General features: G+C 41.5%; 1 protein-coding gene across 1 annotated transcript in view; it reads right to left on the bottom strand.

The window, feature by feature from the left end:
- Positions 1-23,276, bottom strand: part of LOC137298051 (dual oxidase 2-like) — a 60,180-nt gene that overhangs the window by 17,735 nt on the left and 19,169 nt on the right. The window contains exons 2-16 of the mRNA XM_067830097.1: positions 14,351-14,449; positions 12,517-12,600; positions 7,747-7,908; positions 6,195-6,382; positions 5,675-5,879; positions 4,638-4,804; positions 4,100-4,160; positions 3,608-3,704; positions 3,395-3,455; positions 2,892-2,994; positions 2,548-2,720; positions 1,616-1,794; positions 1,291-1,409; positions 856-993; positions 193-321 (exon numbers count right to left, since the gene is read on the bottom strand). Coding sequence (XP_067686198.1) covers positions 193-321; positions 856-993; positions 1,291-1,409; positions 1,616-1,794; positions 2,548-2,720; positions 2,892-2,994; positions 3,395-3,455; positions 3,608-3,704; positions 4,100-4,160; positions 4,638-4,804; positions 5,675-5,879; positions 6,195-6,382; positions 7,747-7,908; positions 12,517-12,600; positions 14,351-14,426 — 1,942 coding nt within the window. The 5' untranslated portion in view covers positions 14,427-14,449. The remainder of the gene's footprint in view (positions 1-192; positions 322-855; positions 994-1,290; positions 1,410-1,615; positions 1,795-2,547; positions 2,721-2,891; positions 2,995-3,394; positions 3,456-3,607; positions 3,705-4,099; positions 4,161-4,637; positions 4,805-5,674; positions 5,880-6,194; positions 6,383-7,746; positions 7,909-12,516; positions 12,601-14,350; positions 14,450-23,276) is intronic.

The following is a 23,276-nucleotide window of genomic DNA, read 5'->3' as shown; positions in this document are numbered from 1 at the left end:
GGACTCGGAGTGTAGTCTTGATTATGCTAATATAATACAGTGAGTTCAGATTTGACATATTCCACTGTATATTCCTAAGGGTTTTTCAGTGTCCAAAAGTTTCATATCGCGGTTATTTTTGTGAGCAAAATCATTGGAAAAAGTTAAGTAGTTATAGTGACCAGTCGTTCATGACGTATCTGTATGGCGTACCTGACACACTGGACGACAGGGTACGTCGCAAGATCCTCTTCCTCTCCTTCTCCTCCCTAGCGTCCTTGACCCTCTTCAGGTGACGCCATTTCTTGCACTTTGCCAGAACATAAGCCACTAGGATGCATGCTGTAGACACAGGGATGATTCCGTTCAGAACACGTTTGTGATGCAGGCATTGTTTTGCTGGAATATTCTCTTTATGTGTGTGTAATTCTCAAAGGTCTAATACCGATTGGATTTACTCTTTCGCCGAGACCATATGTTTGTTCTAACGAATTCGTAATGTTTACATGACGACAGCGGATCCACATACTGGCACAGAATAATTATATTCCCTTTCCATTTGGTACAATACTCCGTACATATCAGCAACATTAGCTTCGTTTCGGAAGAAACGTCATCATTATTATCGCTCATATCTGTAGCTTAACAAAGCTTTAGCTCCTGCAGTTATTAGATAAAACGACCATGTTACAACACACTTGAAGATCGAGGCTGCATTCACTGTAGCCATATTTGAAGTTTATATATCTAGACCGTTCAACAGATCAGCCTGGTTCCCTGGGTCTGTTGCGCCTGCGCTATCGCTCAGAGTAAGGGAATCAGGCTGTGCAAGAGCTTAACAACATCTAAGCCCAAATATGGAATATGTGACGTCACCTAGTGGTATAACTCCTATACATGTCCAGATGATGACGTAAGGTATTTCACTTCCGGAGAAGAAGTTGTAGCCCTTGTGTGCTGGACAGGCGCCGAGCATGCTGGAGTTCATCAATGAGGGCATAGGGCAGGGGTCATCTGAAATGCAATGTTTGGTAACAGGCGTGACGCACAACTACACTTATTAATGGTGCTGAAACTGACTAGATCGCCCTGTGCAAACCTCCAGTTATGTCTTGTAACCACACTACACTTAAATAACACCTCAAAACATATTGTCTAGACTGAAATAGGAAGGTGCACGGTGCAGATAACTGTAATGTAAAATTAATGTATATACAAAAGCATCTGCAGTAACTGTTTGCACTAAGTGTCTACATGTGTCTGTCTGTCTGTATGAAGTCATGTGTTGGCAGGCAGTGATCTGGTACTGACTGTCTGAGACGGTGAAGACGTCCTGCTGGATTTCATCCTTCATTATCTTAGTGGTGTTGACGATGATGTCGTACATGGTGATGGACATGATCTCGGCGACCTCCTCGTCTGAGAATATTCTGAAACAGACAGGTAAATAGAAACAAACTGACTCGGTAACAGCAATATGGCAGTAGGGTAGACACACGCGGTGCCAGCATGATACAAGTCTTTAGACGGAAGAAGGTAAAAGTTCTACTGCAGTTTGTGGCTATTGTTAAAACTGACGTGATGTCGCCCCCAAGGTTGCGTCAAAAGGTCCCCGGCAAGTGTTCCCCTCACTCACCCGTTGTTGCTGTTCTCGAACCAGAACCTGTCCCCATCTCGCAGTCTCAGGAACTGGTCCATGATGATGAGGGAGAACAGCTCCCCAGGCCCTCGCGGCGTCGTCTCCATCATCCCTCCCACATAGATGTCGATGTTATCAAGGTTGTCGTTGTGGAGGACGCGCATACGTTCTATTACCTACAAGTGTAGATCACACGTGATGGTCACTGTGAGTCAGAGGGGACCTTACACTGAGCACACTCAGTGCTACGACTGGGGTCTCTGCTGTATTGTATCACAAAGTCGTAGGACTATGCGATGGGAACGGGCCAAGTATGGCCCAGAGGCAGTTCGTGAGGAAAGAAAATGGACACAAATATGCAAAAAAGAAATGATGGAGGGTGGCATAGGTTGATTCTCTATGACCGTATGCATCAAGCATCCCAACAGCCTGTATGATACCTTACTGTGACACGTCAATACATCAAAATCAAAATGGTTCTGTTTATGCGTCCTCGTCTCTCTCTCTCTCTTTCTCTCTCTCTCCCTATCTCTCTTTTTCTTTCTTTCCCTCTGTGTATGTAGAACCTACCCACTGAAATGCCATTCCCATGTCAACCTGGACTCACACACAGACTACTAAGTACTGACAGGATTAACCATTACCATCCATAATTTTAGTGTAGCGCTAAAGATCGAGCCATGGACCTCGTCGTCTCCAGACGGGACAGATGGTAGGCGATAGCTGTAGAATAATCGAAAGAAATGGCAAAGTGCAATATTCCAGCAGTATTTAGCCAATCCTGGATTTCTGACGCGCCTTCGGGGTGAACCTTCGGTCTTTGTAGAGGGCCATTTGTACCCTATGATCATAGTGAACCCAATGGTGAGACGGTTAGTGTGAGGTTGTTGTGACTTGCACCTGCAGATCTGCGTTAGAACACTGATTACCTCGGGTTCTGTGGCGTTCAGCCATGGGTTGATATCACCCCAGGATGTGATAGGGTCCAGACCCATCTCCCGCCGGGCGGTGTTGTAGTCGGGCAGGCCGTAGTCGCGACCCTTCATGATGTTGAGGACAACGCTGTCGTGGCGGGAGTAGAACAAAGGGCCGTAGAACTTGCCTGTGAGAGGAGATTTTCAGTGACATAGAAACAATAACATTTTCTCTATTTGATTTTTTAAACTGTTGAATGATACCTTTTTTCTTGGAGTACAAAGTAAAATAGTTGTCTTATGTGAGGAGCTACAGATGGTACATGGGACATACAGCTACAAAATAGTGCTTCACTTACTTCTGAGGTCCTCGACGATGATACGGTCCTCTCCCTCTGCCTGCTGGGAGGCCAGTCCTAGCAGCGTCTCTTCTGTTCCCTTCATACTTCCGAACAAGACATCCTGAAACAGTGATAGAATGCAGTACAGAAACGATCAGAGTTGAACGGTGCGATATATACATGACATCCCAGGCTCAGCTGCACGAAGACGGCAATATACACACAGCCTCTGGGCGTTAAATAGCGTTCACACGGTGTAATATGTACCGTTGAAAACTTTGACAATCCAAGCACGCTGATATACATACAGCATCCAAGGTCTAAAAGACGCGGACACGGTGACACAGACTTTAGACAAAGCTTCTAAGCTGTAAATAGTCCTACAAGAAAGTTTACCATTTGATGGTGGCTACAATGAAACAAAAACGAATATCATAGTTGTGTCTTGGATCTTGAGCTTGCAGTCTTTTTGCCACTGTTTTTTATCCCCGCAATATTTTAGAAATGTCATCGGTTCCTACCTTTGCGTTCCAGTATGTGTTGCACAGGCGATGTGTCTTCAAGAACTTACACTTGTCTGTTCTGAAACACCAAAAACGCAAAAATATACATCGTTAATCCCTTCACTGTAAGCGTTGAGTGGCACATGTCTGCACAATCTGTAGGTATGACTTGCACGTATACAGGCATAACTGGAGTGCTGAATGAGTATGTGAGATGGATAGAGTACTCACCGTTGATAGAGCCCTGACGGAATCAATGTGTCGATGTATTTGATGGCTGTGGCGTCAAACAGGTCAGTCACTTTGCTCTGCACAGTCGGCCGGTAACCTAAGTAAAAATGGTGACGTCAGAGCACGCGACGTTCAAATTCCTTTTCTCGGTAAAGCCAGAACACAGCAGTTGTGGGTTTGAATCCCATTTCATCCTATGTTTACCAGTCCTATACCCGTGCTCGTAAGGTTCACACAATGGGCTGACAAGATGTGATGGATTGGAATATTGTTCTAAGCAGTGTAAAAGCAACTCACTCGTTCATTAAAACAATACTTCTACCCCCCCCCCCCCCCCAAATGTGATGTTGTACCATGCAGGTATACCGAGGATGCGATATTGCAGGCGATCTATGATAATGTTACCTTAGTAGTACTTAGTAGTATGTGTACTCCGGAAGTTATACTGATACATTACGATGGTGATTCCAGGAATATTATCAAGCTGAGTACCTGTATAGTTCGGGATAGACGTGTTCAGCAACATCGGCAGCCAGTCGTATACGATTACTTTCTGGAAGTACAGGAAACACGTATAACACCTGCATATAGATTGTGTGTCAGGCACGGTTATGTCATGTTAACATCGTTTGCATCTATTGTAGTTGGAAACAGAGTTACGCCACTCATTACGAGCTTACACGTTGCCATCATTAGCAGAGTAAACAGTGAGAGGACAATTACAGAGGCTGTCGGACAGGATTCGGAAATTCTAATTAGAGGGTATTTTCAGGACGCAAATATAATCCATGACTTAACAAAAACGAAACAAAGATGGTGGAAGTGAACACTGACATTGTGTAGCATATTATTTCAATAGTTTCAGTTAACTCTAGCTTTTTGTCTGCTTGTCTGTGATATCGCATTTTGACTGTGAATTCTGGGATGTACTTTTGAGACAGGTGTTCGTAATTCTGGGAAGGTCAAACTCGGGATACAGTATGAGAGTTGCTGGCATCCTCACTGCAAGCAGATGGGGACCAAGGTTTACCTGAAGGGAGGCAATCACCCATCTCCGGGAACGCTCGAAGATTTCGTCTGAGGACAAATTGGGGTGGTATTTCCTTATGTGGTCAGCACGGTAGTTATGGTAACGGAAGAACAGCACGCCAAGGGATAAGATACCGGGGTTTTCGTACACGTGGGTGTCACCTAGTCCTGGAAAACGGAAACGCGTCGATTAATGTCGAAGCTACTGTTCAGTGTGCTTTGTACAAATCACCAGACGTACTGAAGTGCCCTTAGAAATATTTTCTGTTCAGTAACCTTGCATATTGTTTCTCGCTCGTGGCCTTCCGTAAAAGAATGACCATTGTTGAAAAGTGTACATAATAAGCATTAAAAAGTCCAAAATGATCCAAGACTGTATTTAATACAGAACTTTTTTGAATAGAGCACGTGGTATTTAATTTAAAAAAATGTTACAAATATTCGTCTCTTAAGGTATCTTCATTATGATCATATTTTATAACGAGTTGAAAGCACAAGCGGTTGTGAAGAATGACAGTAGATATTGTGGTCGCCAAGATTCTTCAGTGACGATAGAGGAAAGAAGTGATATTTCTACTTAACAGAGAGGAAAGAAGTGATATTTCTTTTCAACTACAATTAATTTAGTGCGTTATACTAACACAACTTGCCGTGTATTGATTCACTCGACTAACTATGAGGTTGTCAGTGGTGATCTAAGGAAGTCAGTTTCACTCCTCTGACAGAGCCTTGCCAAGTTCAGCCCACCTTGTCGGCGGCCTATGCCGTGAACACACTCACGCCTTCACGTGGTTATTGGGGTAAACTCTTTGGCATATGACTGACCATGACATTCTTTGGATGGCGTGTTGCTGGTGCTGATTCGTGCATGATTTGTCGTTTGGAAAGATGAAGGTTTCCCTCAACGTCTTGCAAACGGACAAGAAAGAGCGTCAGTATGTTGTTCTGATAAAACTGTCAAGCAACCTTCCCGTGCACAAGATGAAGTGATGCCACCCCTAAATATAACCTGGATGACTACCCCCTGTCAACACTTACTCCACAGTTCCTCGGGGTTGATCATCTTCTGATTGCAATCGGGGTACATCTTGAAGGGAAGTCGGATGTCGTTTAGTTTTGGGTAGCGTCCCCAGTTGTCCTGGCAAGCCAGCTTGCCAGAGTCGTGCTCCCGGAGGTAGCCGGTGCGGACCACGGAACTGCCGTACACGAAGCTGCCGTCGATATAGCTGGACGCCTTGTTGATCTGCAGTGGGCAGAATAATGAGAAGGGATAGTTGTATATAACAATCTCAGCGCCAAGACTAAGGTATACTCCAAATATTTAACCGAGATATCAAATATAAGAAAAATGATGACGAAGGTGGTGGTGGTGGTGGTGGTGGTGGTGGTGGTGATGATGATGATGATGATGATGATGATGATGGTGATGATGATGAAAATCTCATTCACCAAGTATTGTTCATAGCGTTACCTTAATTATAACACCTGTCAAAGGATTCGTTTTTTCATACTAACAGATTTTCATTTAATGAGCTGTGAGACCTAAGCAGGGACGAACCTGTTTTCGTGGGTTGTTGGGCGAATGGCCTGAATTTCGTGCATAGGCAATCCGCTCATAAGGCATGGACTTATCTCCCTTGCTCTCGGGGTCAAAGTCGGGGTCTCCACGCGGGATAGGTATTTCAATGATCTCAACTGGACAAGTGGCGTCATCGGTGTCCGAGATCTCTCTCTGAACAAGCTGACCTGAAGTGTAAGATATATGTTTGTTTTACAACTGTTGTGTTCTCTGGAATCGGAGAGTGAGTGAGCCTTCAACCCAACACTAGTTACACCCCTTCATTTGTTGAACACGATAAGCGTTAACGCACATTCAATGGGTCGTATCACATACTGGAATCTCCTTGTAGACAAGAATTTCACAACAGGATAATCTATCACCACTGACGTCAGACAATCCATTCAACAAAAAAAAAACTAAATCCCATTTCTTCAATTACGTAGGCTACTGTTTCTTTTCCAAACAATGTAGATTCGGCGGTTGATTTATTATACTAAAAATATCATTTAATCATTGACAGGATTATCAAAATATCATCAAAGCCCATAAGAATAAATCGGTGTTTAGCAAAAGGCACCGTTATCCGTCTCGTCATTCAACATGTCGGTCATACCCACTGACAACTTCCCACTTCTCTATAAGTAGTCATGATTCGAGACAAAGCTTGATTGTTTTAAACTGACAAGGATCACGTGCAGTGTTGGTAGCAGACGACACACGATGATGGATGTTGATCGTTAATGTGTCTTGTGCCAATCACTATCAACATTGCTCTATCCCAAAACGCAACTCTCCCCATCCCCAGACACTTACATTCACAAAAACGATTAAAATGACCCCTAATAACGATATACCGTAAGGGAGAGGTTACGTCAATATTGTACGTCATTTCGTCATGCGGACATTACACCTGCTAGTGCTCACACGACAGGGTATGATTATGAACGTTCAACTCTACAGTATGACACACCCGCCCCATATTCAAGACGAGTTAATCCCACGGTATAGTAGTCAAGTTATGGATGACGGACGCAGCACTCACTGCTTCCACATCCATGTCATTGAACACCAGTGAAAACACACGGTCCATCACTCAGCCCAGCGGCAAAGTCAGTTGACGTTCTTATTCGAAGCACATATTTTCTATAAATATACTTTATGACGTGTCAGGTGGATCAGAAAACAATTCCAGCTCAATACCTTGTTCAACCAGTCATCTTCTACTTGTGAAAGGATCCTAATAATACACACACACTATATATGTGTATAAGGGAATGTGATCACACAACTGGTCACTATACAGAGGAATGTGATTACAAAACTGGTCACTTTTCAAAGGAATGTGATCACAGCTGTCACTATACATAGATGAATATGATCGCACACATATCACTATTCACGCAAAGGAAGGTGATAACAAAACTGTCACTATGAATAAAGGAATAAGATCGCAAAATTGTCACTTTTTACACAGAGGAATGTGATCACACAATAGCTTCAATCTACACATAGATGTACGAGTATACACAACGAGAAACCATGCACCTACCAAAGAAAGCGAAGAGCGCCGTCCTGTTGTAGAAGGAGGGGATGGCGGCGTCCCCCTTGAAGAGGTCGTTGCTGATGGAGCGAGGGTTGGGTCGTTCCTGACCAGACGGTATGTAGGTGAAGTCGGTGTAGCTGGAAGTGATGTTCCTTGCCAAAGGCTGGTCTGAAGCAAAACGTGGATGCCATGTGTTACAGTCAACAACTGACGCCGACAGAGTTTGCATCATTCATAGCTGACCTGATGGCATTGCATTTCAATATGATAAGATGGACAATTATGTTTTATGATTTTATCAATAAATGTAGAAGAGTGAAACGAAATTTAGAATGTAAACAGTTCTCTCGGTCTGCGCCTTATTCAGAGCGTCCAAGTTCGACCCCAAAAATGTTCAAGGTGTTATTTCATGTAGAGCAGTATAGGGCATGACATGAAAAACGCCGATGCAGTGTGGATATCGTGTGACTAAGATGTGTTGAGAGTATTTAGCAGTCATGATTCTACCAACTGATCTTTTGCTATATTAACCTTCAGTAAAACACCTAACATGTTCGTTAGTGTCGCAACTACGTCGCACTCAGAAATATTCCAGGTATTTGACGGTGGTCTGAAAATATTCGAGTCCGGACCAGACAACCCAGTGACCATCGCAATAGGGAGCTGATGATATATGCCAACCAAATCAGCGAGCCTGACCCCCGAGCCTGATCCGGTTAGTCGCCTTTTAGGACAACCATGGTCGCCTTTTGTAGCAAGTATGGGTAGTTTAAGACCTATTCTAGCCAGAATCTTCACAGGTCTGGGTTAACTCGAAGTAAGTGGGACGCGTGAAGATCCAGGTTGGAACTGATCTGCAGTAACCTAGGCAACTAACGGGATAGGGTGGTCAGGCTCACTGACTTGTCACATGTCATCGTAACCAAATTGCTCTTGCTGTTGATCACAGGATTGTCTAATCCAGGCTCGATTATTTACAGACTACCATCATATTTGTGAGTTCGGCGTAAAACTAAACTCACTCACGTAGGAGGTGGTTTCAACCTCCACACAACTATATTTAATGTAGTTTATATGTGAAAGGCGCGTTGTCTGGATATAGTGAGTGATCGAGTGACTTCGCTGTTATATTACGTCATTCTCTGCAATATACGACCTGTATCCCGACAAACATAAAGTATTTTCTGAATGTCATCTTCATTCAAATCAATGAAACAAAACGAAGATGTAATCTGCAAATAGCATCTTCTAAAATGCCTATCAAGCATCTATATCCCGACAGATACCGTTATCAGCTTTGTTGGGAAGTTGAGAGCACATTATCAGCGCATAATTAAGCCATGCATTCTCCGAGTCCACAAAAATAAAGCCACGGGCTAAAGATAGCCGCGCTGTAAGCAGTTTAATAACCTTAAGTCGACTATCTCGGTACTTTTCACGCATTACACCTGGACAATACCCGTGGGCAGACTGTTCAGAATACCACACTACCTGTAATATCCACGTTACATACCTAGGAATGTGATCAAACACCTATGTCTCTAGATATAAGAACACAAAACCATCCAGTGTTGGTTATCTTGAGAAACAGATCTCAGTGGGTGTACATGGTAAAAGAACTGTTACAATGAATGGACCACTGAAAATCAGCAATAACACAAGGTTTCTCCCGATGAAATGAGAGGACATTGACAGAAATCTTAGTACCGACGTATACATTATGACAAGGACGTTCAAGCGAAAAAACCCGAATAAAATGTAGCTACATCTAAGTATGTCCGATGTCACATTAAGCAGGAGTATATGTGAAAATCTTTCTTAAACGATGCAGTAGCCATCTTTCATGCGTGTACCGTTATTGGATTACTTAAACAGCTTTTAATACCTTCTGTGTGGTTTATTGTGATGTATTCGCCGACACTGCGATAATGAGGCTAGGGGCTGGAGTTAACAGAGATATCAACGTCTCTTTAACATTAAGTAGGCTATCTCGCTCGTTTCCATTCAACTAATAGCTAATATACCCGCACAATACCCCGGGGCATGTCGCAGATGTAGAACCCGATCAATTCGACACACTGATGAGAGCATTCAATAGGTGATGCAGTACGTATAAGAAGTCGGTTCTAATATCACCTGTATTTTCACTTAAGATTACGTGTCACGCCTCGGATGCTTACCTACAAATTTTAATTTCCCCGAGTCGTGACTGGCACTAGTTGCCGCGAACATAATTATCATGTATTTCTTTCATTGTCTAGCTCACATACTCACAAAAAATGTTTAATCGGTAAACTGGATTTTGTAAGGGATCATCAGATCTGGATGTGATATTACGTCAGAGGAGTTTGGAAAAAAAAATTGAATTCGTGTCAAAACCTAAGAAGCTCAACGGTAGACTGTGCGGATTAGAATAATGATTGCATCGTGTTTTTGTACAACATTTATTTTATGTACTGACGTGGTAGGCCAACATAGTTAGATAAACTAAACCCAAAAGGTTTTGTAAGTGACATGATGCTTATCTGTACCTAGTAACGCCGGCTGACGGAACTATGAGGGGTTGATCGATTCATATTGATCGTTTCATAAACCACATACGTAAGTCATTGTTATGTACCGACATGCGGGTAAGTTACATACGTATTTTAGTGTGGGGATAGATATAGGTCTCCTAAACATTGTCCGGGGAACTGAACAGGGGTGGTGTGTGTGTGTGTGTGTGTGTGGGGGGGGGGGGGGGGGGGGATATTCGACTTGGTGACATCGAATGTGCTAGATGTACTAGTCACTAGTCTGTCCGGTTATTTGCTAGCCGCCTACATATAGCAGTGTTATTGCTGTATCTAGCTTTAAACAACGCTATAAACAACGGTTATCACGAAGAAAATATATACAACAAAAAGCTTGGACAAAACGTTCGTTATATCCGTCTGATCGATACTAATGTATTCGGTATAAGTGTAGTTTATTGTATGTTCTTCTACTTATACAATGTAATATCGTAAGCATTAACAGACGGAGTGGGGGATGACGTGTTATACCAGGTATAAATTATGAACATTAAGACTACATCAGGTTGATGCAAGTACAAGGCAAATTGTCATACGTGATGACTGTTGTATTTTTACGGTTTGTTTATATTTAGAATAAGGATACCAAACTGACAGAATGTTACAACATGCACCCAAAACAAACCCCGGACATACTAAATATCACTGGATAAGTCAACAATGGCTCCGGCTACCTGTGCAAGTTTATTAGGGGGATATATTTGTGTGGCTTAACTGTCTAAAAAGAATATAATCTTATCAAATAAATTGTATCACCAATATACAGATACGAAATGTTATTTATTTGTTAAACACATGTATTCAAATCTTAAATTCGAATATATTTCCTAACACTACTGCGAGACATAAAGCGGCTTTTGAAAACAAATATCCCTTGAAATCAAGGAAATCCTCTATATCAGATTCATACTGTATTCCATTCACACGATCATTTTTTTGAAAGTCTAATTCTAAAGAGATGTTTTTTTTGTAACTAGTTCATTATCTCAGGTCAAATATGTTTCCATACGGACATTGCAGGTAATGTATTTATCGCCCGGGAAGAACCGATGAAAACGAACGAGTGCGATCAGATACTTCGACTTGTGTATTCGGAACACAAATGAGCTGGATTAGAAACGTAAAAATATTCGGTGCGCCGCGTCCATAAACGGCAACAAGGATGCGGAAATTGTGTTGGCGACAAGTACACCTGTGAGTGGTTGGTGGAGCATCATACCAAGGCCGGTAACTCTGGCAGGTCTACAAGACGTGTATGTCGGCAACAATATCTATTCAGTATTGTCGTGTCAGCACAGCACAAACTGTGTAATAAAATATTAGGTTTCATTTACAAGACTGGACTTGATATAATCCACAATACCAGCTTGTCATTCACAAGTACACAATATTTTCTATTTGTCCTGGTAAATTTTCACTTCACTTATCGAATTGTACATGGGGGAGGGGAAAGTGGGATATGAATATCGTAAGGAGCTTATCTAGTATACAGCTGCACACAGTATGCACCGAGCGTGTCACGCCTCATATCACAATGGTTTGTCAAGGGATTTATCACCCTCCTCCAACAAACACGCGAGGACGTGTACGGGACTTTCCCAAACTGACTTCCGCGTTGGATGTGTAAGCGCTCGTTCCTGTTTATATCCGGAGTGTATTATTGCCTTTATCGCCGGGGGTTGCTATTGGTTAAATGTCGGGTGGATAATATTCGTGGTATTTGAATCTTGTCCGTTGTTGCGTTAAAAAATAATGCGGTTTAATATATAGGCATTTTTTCACAAATATGGTTGTGAAGGGCGTTCAGGCGAGTGCGTGTGCGTGTGCGTGTGCGTGTGCGTGTGCGTGCATGCGAACGTACATGCGTGCACATTTCGCTAAGCATGTAAATTGTCCTGAGAATAACTGTGTTGTGACAATTTTTCAAATACATTTTGGCTCCTTCATACAGACTAAAACGACTAGTATGGTTCTTGTGTGTCTGTTTAAGAAGCAGTATCTTTGATATCTAAATCATTCCTCTGAACCGAGTGACCCTTGACGGCGGCGTCTCACACCGGTGTGCTATCTGCGGAACAATCGCAGGTCGTTGGGGTTGCAAAACTCACATTAATTTCTGGTTGTCATGGAATTTCAACATTTATGGCTGCTTCTAAATCTACAACTGGAAGGTGAATCTTGGTGAAAGAATTCCTGTACTCACTTGTCCCGCCGTCTGTGGGGTTGCCTAGGTTGTTGTAGAGGCCATCAAACCTCTGGGTGGTGCCCAAGTTCACACCGCTCGTGTCTGTGGAAAGCACAATACATTTCATATAGGGATAACCTTCACACAAGCGAGTGAGTGAGTCTAGTTTTACGCCGATTTTAACAATGAACAAGCAATATCACGGCGGGGGACACCAGAAAATGGACTTCACACATTATATGCACGTGAAGAATCGAATCCGATTCTCTGCCACGACGGGCGAACGCTTTAACCACTTGACTACGCCACCGCCCTCATATCACAGGTGTAACCTGGCATTTCACTTGAGGGTAATATTTATGTCACACTGTGAACACGTATTCGTTGGGGGTATAACATCATATTACAGGAGGAAACATGCACTTCATATGGGGAATAACATCATATTACAGGAGGAAACATGCACTTCATATGGGGATAACATTATATTACACGAGGAAACGTGCACTTCATATGGGGATAACATTATATTACACGAGGATAACATTACACTACACGAGGAAACATGCACTTCATATGGGGATAACATTATATTACACGAGGAAATATGCACTTCATATGGGGATAACATTATATTACACGAGGAAACATGCACTTCAAATGGGGGATAACATTATATTACACGAGGAAACATGCACTTCAAATGGGGGATAACATTATATTACACGAGGAAACATGCACTTCATATGGGGGCAATATTATATCACATGAGGAAAGTATTTAACAATGGGATAACATATACATCGCAAGGGAACACTATTTCACACAGGATAACATTTGTATCACCTGGGAAAACATGCGTTCCCATTTTTTACCCATGGATAAATAGGAGAATATACATATATAAAAATCAAATAACCCTATGTTGTGGCATATATTTTCAACTTAATCGATGTAGACGACACGAAGTGAACATAAGATATGAGGTGAGAAAATAGATATAGAACACCGAGAAGAGAAGAGAAGAGCATATGAATATATTAAGATCGCACGAGATGAACATTTGTAGCACTGCTATATCAGAGGAGCATGGATTACTAAGATATATAAGCATTGCACTGATTAGTACTCAGTGGGCTAGATCACATCCCAACCATATGTCATATAGTCAGTGAGTTAATATTTATCGCCACATCGGCAATAATTCATCCATATCGTGACAAGAACAATTAATAATTCTCGGGTATTTTATAGATCAATAACATTAGAACTGTTGACGAAGGACAGTAAAACTACAAGCGTATCACAAATATCAATTTTAAAACCAATAATTAAATCTAAAACTTTTTACATTAAATAACAAGACAATATATAACGGGCGATAGATTACTAATAACTGAAGGTAGATCACGGTACTAGGGAAACATGTCACATGGAACGACAAACCCAGGAAGCAAAACAATAAGGGAAATGTAATATAAATATAGCTTCCACATCTAAGAAATTTATTCCACGATCTACTTATGTAAATTGTGGAGTGTACATCGTGCCACGGTGCACTCTTTATTTATTGCAAAACGTCAATCAAAATATAAATAACATATTAAAATTGACAACTTTGATAAACTTTGAGGAACAATAAGTTTTCGTTGTCTTAAGACGGTGATAAAAAAGGCGACGAGCTGCTCTTAAGGTGGCGGTATGTTATGCTACCGCTTTCATCCCCATTTATACTACACTACAAAACACGGTGCGGGATATACGGCCTAGTTGTTGCTGAAACACATAGCCGACTGTCAACAGATAGGGATAACGTGGAGAAACTGACAGGTAACAACTTAATTCAGCTCACCTTGAAAGAAAAGAAAACTGCAACATATCCACACACCAAGCATCGTCTCTAGCGGAAGGTACCTGTGGTCCTTCATCTCCGGAGCACCTGAGATTTTACCTGTAATCAAAAGCAAAACAAACCCTTATCCAGTTAACAACCTACAGACACAATGACGCATCACACCGTCAAGTTGTCTCAAGCCGCGAACAAATAGTCCGTGAATAGAACGCTCCTGTCAGGCCGTGCGTTGTTTCCAGGTCATCCCGGACCTAGTGGGGCGGATATTGCCGAAGTGTTCCGGAGTTAGAATCCAAGAAATCAAGTGACGTATGAAATCCGGTCAGATCCGGGTAGCAATTGCTCAACACGTGAAAATATATGAGCATGGATTTACTCTTCGGGATAATATTTATTCCAAATAAACATTTACACACACCAGTACATTGTTGTTCTTACAGTGAACACGAACGAACTCACGTGAGTTAGTGTATGTTACATATATAACAACATTATTACAAACCTTGCTATTTACTAACAACCATTAGTTTGTAATAAAACGTTAAGCCGAAATGTTGTCCTGTTAAACTTTAGCTAACTCTCCACAATGAACTAATGAATTGTTTTGTGCGACTGTGAACGAACACTAACATAGGAAAGTTCAAACAACTTCAGAGACTAAACGCCTGGTATAACCTGTGGTTAATGTATTCGAACAGACGCTTCTAAATACATGTATTGCATTGAATATATACTTGATTCCCTCGAGAGTGACAGATACTCCAGTTCATGAATATTAAATACGATCACGTGACTAAACACCGCTGTTTAATTGGCGCACGTTGAAGTCAGTTACGGGAATTATTCACTTCTTTGAATAATGTATCTGCATATTCACACAGACTTATACCTGTTTATAGTGTTGTTTATATTCCATGCCGAGTGTCTCGGTGCAATAGAATCCCCGCCGTGCTACCCATGGTATTCACTGACTCACTCACTCGAAGATCGTGATGCCAGTTACGAAAGATTCTAACTAAACGAGCGTGGATTATATTGCCTTCTGATTTTGTGTGTCAAAATTAATATGTGTCACATTTGGGAAAACACTTCCTGAATAAAATGCACAATCTCTGTCTACTCCGGTTGAGCATCATCCCGGATTCGACCCACGTTCTCAGTGAGACATCTAATCGCTAGCACTAGGCATGTTTATCCACGTGTGAAACTTGGGATGATATGTAACTGATTTCAGACAAAGTTGACAATAATGGTTTGGTATAGGTCGCGCAGTTTGCGTCATAAGCGTCTTTGGGGAAATCTAATCAAAGAACTAAACACCCAATAAATATAACGTTTTTTGCAGTTTCCGTATATGTTGACGGTCAATGGACCTGGTCAGTGAAGGAGGTCGTTTTACGCCGCTTTTAGCAAGATTCTAGCAGTATCACTGAGGGGACGCCAGAAATAGGCTTCACACATTGTACCCATATGGGGATTCGAACCTGGGTCTTCGGCGCTTTAATCACTAAGCTACTCCTCCACCTCTCCTGGTCATTGACCCTTCTCAACGTATCGGTGCTCAAGGAGTAGGTAAAAGTACCCCGTGCTGAACCCCATCAATGTACTTAGACAATGTACAAGGTCAATGGACCTGGTCAGTTTCCATCTATACAGAAGATATAAATAGACTTCTATCACTGGTGTAAGAGATTACTGGTATCTTGTCCTTCAGGAAAGGTGTGGCTTCACTGACGTGATGACAACCCGAAGCTCCACACTCTGTAGTCCTGTGACTCATGGTAAGTATTGTTTGGTACCTACTCCAGTCAGCGAGAGAGTTTGGGGTGACTAATCTGCACAAGCCATAGCACTGTGTGTGGGCGGGACATATCAGTCCGAACAGATGACGTTATTGCGCTGGGTATTGCACTGACGGTGTACTGCTTGCAAAGACTACATGATAATGTATAAATATATTATAATGCAGGTTGATTGCAATGACATATACCTTAGCGGGAATGAAGATTAAGCGCCACTTTGATCAATATTTTTACAATATGAGTTTTGTGTAGATGGAAAGCCCAAAGTAATGCAATTCTTAGATTTACCACTTTATAGATACACATGAGCAAGAGTTCGGCGTTTAGAAAGCTAGACACACAATCAGAGCAATCTGAGGACCCACAATCACAGGTACCTGACTCGTCAAAGGGACGCAACTCTGGCGATTGATCTCTGTTCCACCCCACCCCTCTTTCCATAAGTACGAACGCTTGGTAGGAGTTCAGATATCTTAATTTCATGTATACGAACAGTCATGCCCTCAAGCGATGAAAATCTTGAGAAACCTTTCATGTAAACAAAGTCAAACATGACCTACAGCGAAGCCAATCGGTAATTAAAACAAAACTGCCTCTCACATCATGTCTGATGTCACCACTGCATCTATCCAATGACCAATGTCGACGTGAGTTGTAGAAGTTTTTTTTCTAGCATTGCAATCTGAAAATGAAATATTCTACCTTTCCTGTTTAACGTCTCTCTTCCTGATTAATCGTACCTCGTAAGCGCGTTGTTTATATAGAGCATCGCCACTGTCAAACGCGGTGACAGATTTAACCTACGTAATACCTGTCATTGTTCTCGATCACTGGAAACTCTATATTTCTAGGTAAGGCATCTCATCACTTTATTGATTTATAGGCTGGATTGTGACTTTAATCTATGAATTATATGCCAGGAAGTCATATGAAGTTTTATCAGTGACATAAATTTATATATAAAATTTAAACCCAAACCCAAATCCTAAAATTTATATTTATGACACATTACCTATAGGTATCACGGAGTTTCTTGCTAGTATTGATTCAACCATCGTGTTTTCATGTTACATCTTTATCATAATGGCACTCTCTTGTGACAAAACACATATACAAAGAAAGGCACACTATTCTACACATAAGCACACGTGCGCAAGCACGCGTACACTCACACACGTACACGCAAACACACACACACACACACAAACACACACAAACACACGCAAAACCACAAACACAAACACAAACACACGCAAAACCACACACATAAACAAACATAATAATGCTCACCAGATAAAGCTTAATACTTGTGTATCAATGTAGACGCCAAATCAAAACAGCAGATATTGCGTACGAGGTGTGTCTCGCTATTATAAAATGTCTGTTGAGAAGATCTAGTTGTCGTCTCTCTAAGGCCGTGGCCGACAGAACCCTTCAAAACACAGAGATCAGGTCCCGGATGTTCACACTGACAAAACCAACTTATCAGCGTCTGCTGTACAGCGTGGCATTATATGCTGTACAAGTGTCCTGCGTGGACCAGCTGTAGACTGTACACACTGTACACGTGGGCACCGTCACTGAAACCTCGTACAGGGTTCTCCTGGAAATATTATTACGTGATATGAATTGTTGAAAACAGCACGTCCACAGCACAGACTCCTTGCTCAAACAACTTTACTGCTGCTAAATCGTTTTTCTATTCAAATGATTTCTCTTCAATTCGGAGAAAAGTAATTACTTTGTGACTCGCTTAGTGTGCACATGACAGGTGTTTCTGAATCAGCACAGCACAGACTTCTAAAGGTTTTGGGATCTTAAATCCGACCGAGTGTATATCGCTTGCATACTCTAGGCTAAAGACACTTTATCTAAGACTATCACGCAAAACCCGTGTTAACTATCGTACAGATTGTGTCACAGTGACGCACATCTCCTGCATTTATTATTGTAAAGACAACGAACTTGTCAAAGTGACGCACACCTGCTGGTGCCTATTATTGTAAAGATGACATGTGAAGATCCGGGCTAGAATTGTTCTTCAGCAACCAATACATGTCGTAAGAGGCAACCAATGTGATCGGGTGGTTAGGTTCGCTGACTTGGTTGACGCATGTGATCGGTTCCAAGTTGCGCAGATCGAAGTTCATGCTGTTGGTCACTGGATTACCTGGCGTTATTTACAGACCGCCGCAATACGAATGGAAGTTACAGAATATGGGTGGAATGAGTGCTGTGTAAAACTGTGTAAACTCGCTCACTATTATAGTACAGATAATCACTGTGTCACAGTAACGCACACCTGAGTGTGTGTTATCATTGTACAGTTAACCAGTGTGCCACAGTGACGCACACCTGATTGTGTGTTATCAATGTACATTTAACCAGTGTGCCACAGTGACGCACACCTGATTTTGTGTTTTCATTGTACAGTTTACTAGTGTGTCACAGTGTGTTATCATTGTGCAGTTAACCAGTGTGTCACAGTGACGCACGCAAGTATCTCCCGCATAGCACGTGTTTATTATTGTGCCAACAGTAAAGGTTTGATATAACAGTAGCTTGCATTGCACGTGTGTAATAAGCCAGATCAAGGGGTTGTACAAATGAACATATCGGTGGGTCATTCACAACAGATAACTCTACACGTGCATGGTTATATGTTTTTGTAAATAGCCAAATGCATGTTCGGGGCATATCCATGGATGTTTAATGAAGGAATATTGTGCACAAAACGTGTTCTGAGCATTACAAGTTACACAGATTCATTACGTTGGTAATTATCCATATACATGTTCAGGGCATATCATGGAATCATGATCTCCGCTGACACTTACCCAACTGGATAGTCGCGGTGTATTAACACTTTGTATCATCAGCCCGTGAAGATCCGGGTTGATTTCAGCAAGTCATGACTGACTTATATTTAGTGAAGTAACTAGATTTTAAAGACCGTATATAACTCTTGAATAAATAAATCAGGAAAGGTTGAGTAATTGTTCCTGAAATTTCGCTGACCACATTTTACCATCACTGTTATATTGTCAACGTTCGGCCAAGAACAGTATTAACTGAAGTAAGGTTTTACGATGGAACTTTCTGCTTTGACCAAGATTGAGAGTATTCGTTTCAAGAACAGGCAACACCCAAAGAGGGTACTTAAATTTAGTACACTACAATTCTGACAACATGAAACAAATTGAAATCACTCTGGAAAACGATTTCGGGTGTAGACTGAACCCAGTTGTTCATCCAAGCAATCTGGCAGCCTTGTGAGAGCAGTGCCTTGGCAATAGAGAGCGACATCGCAGCTTTGTGACAGCTAAATTTCAAGAAAAAGAGAGCTACATCTATGAGAGCTACCTCTCAGGAACGGAACATCTGCACCAGAGCTCCATGTGAGCTACGTTTTTACAACGCAGCTTTATGGGAATCACCTCTCGTCAGCAGGAGAGTTAAGGTAGCTACGACTGCTAAAAGCAAGAGGAAAGCTACATTGCACCAACAAGATAGTTAAATCATCTGTGTTATGTGGTTTAGTTAGTCCCACACTCCCAAAGTAGTGTTGGAAGACCGGGTAGCAATACACAGCGAATTAACAATTTATATATAGATTCCTATTCTTAAGTAAAGAAGGGTCAAAGATAACCTAATCGCATTTTCTAATGTGACATCCTTTCATAGTAATCAGAATCTGTGAATCAATACCTAGTTGGTATATTTTCACATCTTGAACATACCGTGTAAATTTGCTCTTTGGATATGATGGATGTGCTGTTTATTCAACCTGCTTGTTGTAAACACTGATTGGTACGGGGAAAACACAAGTACAACTATTTGTAAGTACGTTGCCTTTAAGTTGAAAAGTAGAAAGCTTGAGTCTAATCAAAATCCTGCATCTCTTAGAAGGTAACAGGAACACCTGCAGGTTTAACATCGTTCTTCAACACCTGTTATTTGGGGTAATGGGTATAAACTGTTCACTTAGCCCTTTCGATTCCGCACGCGGGCACAAACTGTTCAGCCCATAATGGTTTCTACGGCATGACATCGCTGGACTATTGTGAAAAGCGTCTGTTTATACATACGCAGTTTCACTCACATTTTGGTTCTTTGTATGGGACACACCTGTTGTCTCCGTCCATAAACAATCCTCTAGTTATGTGGGGTAGCCCAGTGGTTAAGGCGTTATCTCGTCACGTCCAAGGATCTGGGTTTGATTCACCCACTGTACAATGGTGAAGCCCATGTCTGGCGTCCCTAGTCTTGGTATTGATGGAACATTTCTAAAACCGGCATAAAAACTCACTCCCCTAATTATTTATGTAAAGCGTGGTGTTATAGAAATAAAGGTTTTCAACAGAAAGTGAACTATTCAAGACAGAAAGCACTCATAGTGTTAGTTGCTGGATTCATGTATCCTGGGCTCTAATCCCGTGTCTTTGTCTCACACATTCAATTCATTTGTCAAAAGAAAGAAACAAACAAAAACCAACTAAACTAATGAACATAGTTTATATTGTTCGGTGAATGGACTGCTTCATCGGTACACTTTGTGTGAAAAGTATGTTGTTTGATTTAAAAAGAGCAATGGTACATACTGAAGCACCTGTATTTCAACATTTGGATTCGCCCGTGTCAGTGTACCAAAGTACCCATGATCAACCCGAATGATATCAACATCTGGAGCAAGAAACAATGGAGTACTTTACCAGTAAAAAATGAAAATGAAATTGCATGTATAGCTATGTACTCATCTGTAGTGAAAGAAAAACACCATGACGCATTTCTATTTCTCTGGTTTGACAATGGCATGCCTGCAAGGCACCGCGGTTAATGAATCGACGAAAGTCGTAAACCTTGAACACGTGCACCGTCTATGGAGGGTGGGTCCTGTACCCCTTACTTGTTTGGTGTTAGGGAGTTTTACCCTGCACCCGTCCGATTCTGATTGGCTAAGATGCGACAGCGTTTCCTTATTGGTATTATGCTGCGGATGCGAGATCCAATTATCGCTACAGGGACGGAATGAACCGGTCTTCATAGTGTATCACTGCAGTTGATCGCTTTCAGTAGATACAATCTTATGAACTATTTATGAGATGCTGTGAGGAGACTGTTAGAAGACCGTCAAAAATACATTAAAGCTCTGTGTATGACAGAAGTTTTAATTATTGATGTATTATGAGACGAACGCTTCAGCTATCTGCACTGTTTATCTAGTTGCTTAAACCGGCATGGCCAAGGCGCACGCAGATACCAACAGGAGACTCGTAGGTGGAAGTGTGGAGTTCCAGCACACGCTGACTGTGTTAATGCTAATATGTAGATATCTTTAACACAGGCCCGTTGAGTTACCGGTAATATATGGAGATCTACACAGGTCAGGCCCTTTGTGTTATTGGTAATGTCTGAAGATCTTCAACATTGGTCTCTTGTGTTATTGGCAATATATAGTGATCCACACAGGCAACCTGTGGTTAAAAATGAAGACTTTCAAAACAGGCTCCCTATGCTTAAATGGAGATCTTCGCTGTAGCCCCTATTCTGAAACATAGACATTCTTAACACAGGCCCCCTTGTTCTTACACATGAAGAACTTTAACACAGACCAACTGTCATCTTAAACATGGAGATCCCGGATGCAGGTCGCCTGTACAAAACAGGTCTCCTATGCTTAAACATTGAGATCTTGCATGCAGGCCGCCTGTGCCTGTCCTGTGAAATATCGAATGAGTGAATATGGTAAAGTTCCCTGGACTTCCTCCAGTAGTCGAGAAGAAAAAGGGAGAGGGGAGAGGAATGTGTGTTTGTGGTAGTTCTGTTGTAATTGTTGTTGTATCAGAAGGAGATCGTCTAAAGGTCTTATCTTGAAGTGAAAAAAACCCATAATGGATCTATTTCAAAACATATGCACAATCGATAATATTCTTACGTGCGTCACTAAACGTTGTATCAGAAAAATCAAACACACTTTAAGACTTTGTTTAAGTGCGATACCCATTATCTTTCACCTTTAGGGATATAGCGTTCATCCATCACGTGGGATCCAGTACGTCCTGTGTATTAACAGCTAAGTGCACCTCTCCATGTAGGGTACTTCCAACTTATCCAATATAATGTAGCTTACTTTTTATGCTATTATGATCATTGTCATTAATAATCATGATTAAAATAACATCTATATGATAAGGTGATAGTAATATCTGTGTATAAATATATATATATATATATATATATGTATAAATATGATGTCACACAGTATGGGTACAATATGTTTAAAAGTCATGAATATTATTCAATTAAGAATAATATCAGTAGAAATATTCTTCAATCGCTAGTCATCGTGTAAGTCCTGACACTCAGTTTTAAAGCTAATGTTATATATTAAATAACAAAAAAAAAGTAATATTGCGGGCCACATGTATTTTTTATGTGTTCCCAAGATTGAATATTGGTATATGCAATAACTCCATATTAATAAGTGTGTACAATGGCATGATCAAAGTTCACCGATTCGTAGCATCACAATAATAATAAGTGGAATATTTCAGGGACAGTCCTTCAGTCCTTTGTTTTTTTGTCTGTATTTAATCCTTTGAGTCTTCTGCTCAAAAGGGAGGAGGGTTACCATCCCGGCCCTCCTCAACACAGATCCCCAACACCTCTTACTCATCTCCTGTACATGGATGACATCGAGCGTCTTGCCAAAGGAGGTACCAGTTTGAAGAATTTCTCCTTGTCGAGTCCTTTTCTAATCATATTGGCATGACATTTCGACTCGACAAATGTACTACTGTTCATTTGAAACGTGGCAAGGTAACCATTGATGGATCAGTCAAGTTACCAGGGGGAGGAGTAATTGAGCACATTGTGGAAGATCAGGCACACACCTATCTTGAAATACAAGTTCGAGACAAGCTTCAGAATGCCCAGATTCATGATAACATTCCGGCCGAGTATAAATCTAGTTTAAAGAAAATCTAGAGTTCAGAGCTAAATGCTCGAAACAAGGTCAAAGCCACCATTATTTTTACTGTGCCAGTCTTCTCCTATTCGGAGTAGTTGATTGGACCAAGCAAGAAACCCAGAGTGCCTGACCAGAAGGATCATGTCTGATAAAA

Source organism: Haliotis asinina, chromosome 10 (assembly GCF_037392515.1).
Source record: "Haliotis asinina isolate JCU_RB_2024 chromosome 10, JCU_Hal_asi_v2, whole genome shotgun sequence".
NCBI classification, from domain to species: domain Eukaryota; kingdom Metazoa; phylum Mollusca; class Gastropoda; order Lepetellida; family Haliotidae; genus Haliotis; species Haliotis asinina.
Note: the sequence above shows the minus strand (reverse complement) of the source record. Positions and strands in the feature narration are given on the sequence as shown.